Genomic DNA, 5125 nt, shown 5'->3' with positions numbered 1-5125 from the left:
TTGTTGCTAGGCCAAGCCCACTCGTCTCAGCGCGATATGGCACATAGTGGGGCAGCCAAGAAAGCGACTGTCATTTGACGTTTTTTTTTTTCGAAACAAAATGACCATATTTAGTAAACATCATTATATTCTTATCTTGCTATATAATATCGAAGTACATTTTGATTATAACCTACACCTTAACTAGACTCTCTTCCATATTACATTACATACGTAGTAGAGCTCGGCAATCGTAAGGTGGTGTGACTGCAGATCAGCAAAGATGAAATGCGCATGATAATTAATGACGGGAGGTTCCTTCTTTCCAGGAGCTCTTCCTTTTCTAGCTGTGATTAGCGTCAACAAGAAGGGGGCTGGAAGTTGGATACAATAAAGTGGGGATTTTGCTCTAATTCTTCTTTAATCATGCTGAAATCCACTACCTCTTTTTTCTATCATATTTGTTTTGCGGGACTTGTGCGGGCACCGCCTGCCACCCTAACGTCTGACCAGGTAGCCACTAGAATCTGAAATCCGGGTCCACATCCATTGCCCATCCAAATTTTGCGAGGATTGTTTTGCTGAAAATCTGTCGTAAGAAGATAACCAAGCGAAACAGCTTATATTAAGGACCATAAAATGATACGTAATGCTTAATCGGGTCAACCATTTGAAATATAATCATGCGCCTACGACATCAACTAAGAAGCAAGAGGGTGCGGAGAACCCATAAAGGAAGCAATGGGGTGGTACCTTCTCAATAGGGACTTCGCGGGTTTTGCACCATGCCACGGTAATTCTAGGATCAAGGTAGTTGATCTTTGATGTTCCTAGTGCCACTGTCTTCAATTCCTCTTTAGTCTTCATATCGATTTCCATTTTCTGTATCCTGCTTTCGACTGAAGAGATCTTATTCACCAATCTGCAAGTAAAGTGATGAGATTGTCTCCATGCTTTTACTCAGGTAAATACAAAATATGGTATATCTGTGATTGAGACGTACACTTCAGGGGTCAAATTTCTCTTTCGCTTCCCATCTTCATCATAACCTAGAGGTTTTCCTTTTTTTGCTTTCTCCAGGTCTACTTCCAACCCATCCCTCAGGGCCTGGAAAAAGGAACAAAATGACGACAGAATGTTAATCTATAGGGAAACATATATTTGATCTAATCATTTGCAGGCTGCAACAAACCTTTAATTCGTCAATCTTTTCATTCAGTTTAGTAATTTGGGAATCATGTGATTTCGAGACAGCACGCTGATGGTTACAGATTATAGCAACCTGCACCAGTAAACGGGAAACAAATTTTAGGTTCAAGAATATTCATGATGCAAGTGTTTTTTTTTTATCAAGGGTGATGAATCTTACCTCTTTGTTTGCTCGCTGATAGACCGTAATTTTTTCAAGAAGGGTTGCATCTTCAGTTTCTTTGTTCAACTGTAATACCAGCCCACATAAATATTTATTCACATCAAAATTATATTACAACATAACATGGTGCGTAGTCACAAGATTGAGACTAATAATGTTACACATTCATTTTTTGGGTAGATGAAAAATTGAACCATATAACGAGCTATGTGTGTCATTGATAACCAAAATATGCATAGTACAGTAAAGTTTGCATTGAACTTACTATAGTGTCCAAAGTTATGGAAGCATTGTATGTACGGAACACTTTTGCAGTAAGGCCAGGCATTAAGTCTTTTAGATGAGCATTTAGTTTATTTGTATCAAGCTTGCCAAAGACAGCCTCTCCCTTATGTTTTCCTACAAAACAAGTATAGAAAATAGATGAGAACAATTTATCTAGGGCAAACAGAGATGGACGGATAGGAAAGAGCATGTGAGTTACCAGCACAGAATTCCTTAATCGCCTGGTACACAGGTAGTTCAACCTCTACGGTGTTCAAGTATCTAATAGAATCTTTACCAAGGAAGTCGAACTGAACACGAAATTGAACATCAGATAACATTGACATTAGTTTCTCATAGCGAGTTACCATCAAGAATAAAGAACGAAGATAATCCCCTTTACAAAAAAAAACTTCAAAAAAAAGAATGAAGATCAAGACCTGCAGTCTGTTAGGAGGAAGACAGGTAACATTTTCAACCTTCAGCGTACAACAACCAACAGTATCAGCCTCATCGTCATCCTGAAAAGGATTGAAATAGACATAACATATATCAACAAAGCTCAAAGCTAAATAGAGATTCACAAAAAAATTACAGTGCATTGCCAACAATATTTAAAAATATAATTCGATAACTATACGTCCAGTAGGATATACCTTTTCATTTCCCGCCCTGAGGGCTAGTTTATCTATAAGGTATGTTGCCACTGCAATTTGTTTTTTTGCCTGATCTTTGCTCCTGAAATCCTTGGTGTAATTCACACGTATATTGTGTATGTGATCCTGCCATCGCCATAGAAAGATAATTAAGGTACATGTGAACACAATACTTCCAAGAATCACAAAACAAACTTCCTCACCTTCAGTTTCCGAGCCTTTTCGTATTTTTCCTTGTCACTTTGTCCCTTCAGTGAGCTGCTTGCCGCCAGGAAAACATATTTGCATTCTTTTTGGTTTATCGGATCATTCCAAAAGGCCAACCATGTAACAGTATTGTCATGTTTAACTTCTTTCCAGCTGCAGAACACATGACCAATCAAGAACTTATATGTGCTAGAAACCCTTTCATAAATATAGTTTAGCATGAAGAACTTTAATTTTAGCATACCTTTCTCCATGTATAGGACACACCGGGACTGGAGCTCCTTCTCCGATGTTTATTGTAATATCACTTGGTCGGATGCGTCGCTTCAGTCTTCCCATCTACAACAATTCTAATAGTGTATTAAAATGAAGGGCTTGATTTAAAACAAAAAAGTGATTTAATGCTTTCTCATCTGCACCTTTGGATGTTCTCCTCGTCCCCTGAATAAGCCAGGCGGTTCTACTCTGAAATTGCCAACCTGAAATAAGCCAAAACTTTGTTTTTTATTGTAGAAGTTGATATTTTAATCTACAAACTTCGTCAAACTTCTGAAGTTTGGCTTCGGAGAAAATTAATATACACTATATTTTGACATGGAGAGTAGTGAAGTAATCGAAGAAAGTGAACTAGGTTCCGAGAGTAGTGGCATATATGTAAAAGGCCCAAAGGGAAATAATGACTGCCTATTCTATGTTCTACTAAAGCCTATGTTATATTAAGAGAATCATAAAAAGGGACCTTCTCTTTTACACCATCAACGAAAGCCCACATAAACTTATCATCTTGTTTCACTCTCTCTTCTCGCAATGCTTTCTTCTCCTGTGAATAAAAAAATTATAAATATCAAATACTTCAGATGACGGATGCAGGATAAACCTGCCTTCTCCAACCTACTCAGCTAGGTTTGGACTCAAAGTCACAGAAAAAAGCAACTGCCAGATTTTTGAGAGATCTGAAGAACAGAATAAGTTATACATGTTGCATAAAAAACCATAAGAATCTACCTCTGTGGTCATCTGTTTCTTCTTCTCCTTCTCCTGAAGGTGCCATTCATAGATGGGTGTGAAATCGCAATGCTGAAACTTTTTGACAACATGTTTTGTACCAAGAATATTTCTCCAGTCGTTGAAGAAGTTGTTGGTAAACGTTTCCTTGGATGCATACTCTGTGTCTTTCATCACAGCAAACATGGTTGCGACCTGAAACACGGGTCAGCCTGATCAGTATATCATCCTCGTGGCTACGAAACTGAAGTTCTTAAAATAAAGCAATATAAACAGCTAATGTTTTCTCTATATATGTACATTACCTCCTCCTGTTCTGGAGTGAGAGTAACCGGTTGCCCATTGTAAAGCATCTGGACACCATGAGGCTTGTACGGAGGGGGGAAAAGAACACCATTGTGCACCAAAGTAGACCACTTCTTTCGACCTTGACAGGCCTCCGTTGTCTTTGAGAGCTGTGGATTTTTCTTTGCTTTTCCTTTTTTGTTGTCCTTAGAAGATGAAGGACTCTTCTTCACAATATTCTTTGCAAGCGGGTCCTTTCTTTTCGAAGACTCGCCGGTTGTCTGCCTTGTTTGTGCTAGATGTATGCTGTCATTGCCATTATCCTTGCCCCTGGGTTCTCTTTTGGCACTTGCGGAGGCAGAAGAAGTACCATCCGAACACTTTGCCTTCTTAAGAGCTGATTGTGAAGTTGGTTGGCTGTTGCTATCGCATGGCCTTTTGATTGCATTGCTGATGTTGGGTAGGACTGGTTTGTCCTTGGAACTTGGAATACTCACAGATGATGTGCCACCCCGAGTAACTCGCAAAAACCGGGCAGCCAATGTCTTGTTATCTTCTGAATCTTCATAAGAGGCACTACATCCACGTTTTGAAGCAGCCTTTTTCCTTAACCCAATTGGCGTGTCATCGTCTGAATCCGCATCCGACATGAGGTGATCAACTTCTGCTACATGAGGTCTTTTCAGTTTACTCTTATCACCATCCACCGTGTTACTCTCCTGACAAAGTGGTGGAGCGTCATCGTCGTCTCCGTCAAACATAAATACTGCAGACATTGCCTCTTCCTCGCAGACCTCGTGAGTAGCCTGCAAGGCAGCACAATTAAACATACATGCAAATCGTCTAACACTAGGGACTCGCGCGTGCGGCACCTGGCCACCAGCCCAAACCCCCGCGTTCCCTGGATCGACATGGAAATTAACGAAACCGCCTCCTTCGAAGGCACCGCGGTGATCGCTGGCAAGAGAGGGAGGAACCGTCAGACAGGGAGGGAGACAGAGGGAAGTAAACCCACCTAGCGTCGGTCCCGGTGGCGGCTCTCACTTCCCTCCGGCGAGGCGTCGCTGGGTAGGATGCGTGGATTAGCTAGGGTTAGCGCTGCGCGGAACGCAGGTGCAGCTTACCTAGCTCCTCCACCTCCTCGCGTGATCGACTTCACGGCCTGCTCGATCGTGTGTTTATATCTCGATCATTCACAGATACAGCGCGAGATTGATGTCGGTTTTTATCATGATTTGAGTCTAATGTTTGGAAACCCCCTGGTTTGCCTCCCTTTTCCTTTCTCTTATGAGTTTACATGCTTATTATTTTAAAAAACTAAAAATTCTGACTGCTAATGGCAAATTCAAAGAAACAG

The 5125-nt window shown here is 40.8% G+C and overlaps 1 protein-coding gene across 1 annotated transcript; it reads right to left on the bottom strand.

Moving 5' to 3' along the window:
* Nucleotides 1-499: 499 nt before the first annotated feature.
* LOC124671039 (DNA topoisomerase 1 beta-like) lies at nucleotides 500-4544 on the bottom strand. Its single transcript, XM_047207479.1, has 15 exons — nucleotides 3789-4544; nucleotides 3484-3678; nucleotides 3218-3298; nucleotides 2898-2957; nucleotides 2723-2817; nucleotides 2475-2631; nucleotides 2272-2397; nucleotides 2056-2136; nucleotides 1836-1926; nucleotides 1617-1750; nucleotides 1349-1417; nucleotides 1172-1261; nucleotides 983-1086; nucleotides 733-901; nucleotides 500-568 (listed from the first exon to the last, which is right to left on the bottom strand). Exons 1-15 carry the CDS (start codon nucleotides 4542-4544, stop codon nucleotides 500-502), a joined length of 2277 nt encoding a protein of 758 aa, XP_047063435.1.
* Between the last annotated feature and the right edge of the window lie 581 nt (nucleotides 4545-5125).

The sequence above is a fragment of the Lolium rigidum genome, chromosome 7 (assembly GCF_022539505.1).
Source record: "Lolium rigidum isolate FL_2022 chromosome 7, APGP_CSIRO_Lrig_0.1, whole genome shotgun sequence".
Lineage (NCBI taxonomy): Eukaryota > Viridiplantae > Streptophyta > Magnoliopsida > Poales > Poaceae > Lolium > Lolium rigidum.
The sequence above is the reverse complement of the archived record's forward strand: the minus strand, read 5'-3'. Positions and strand labels throughout refer to the sequence as shown.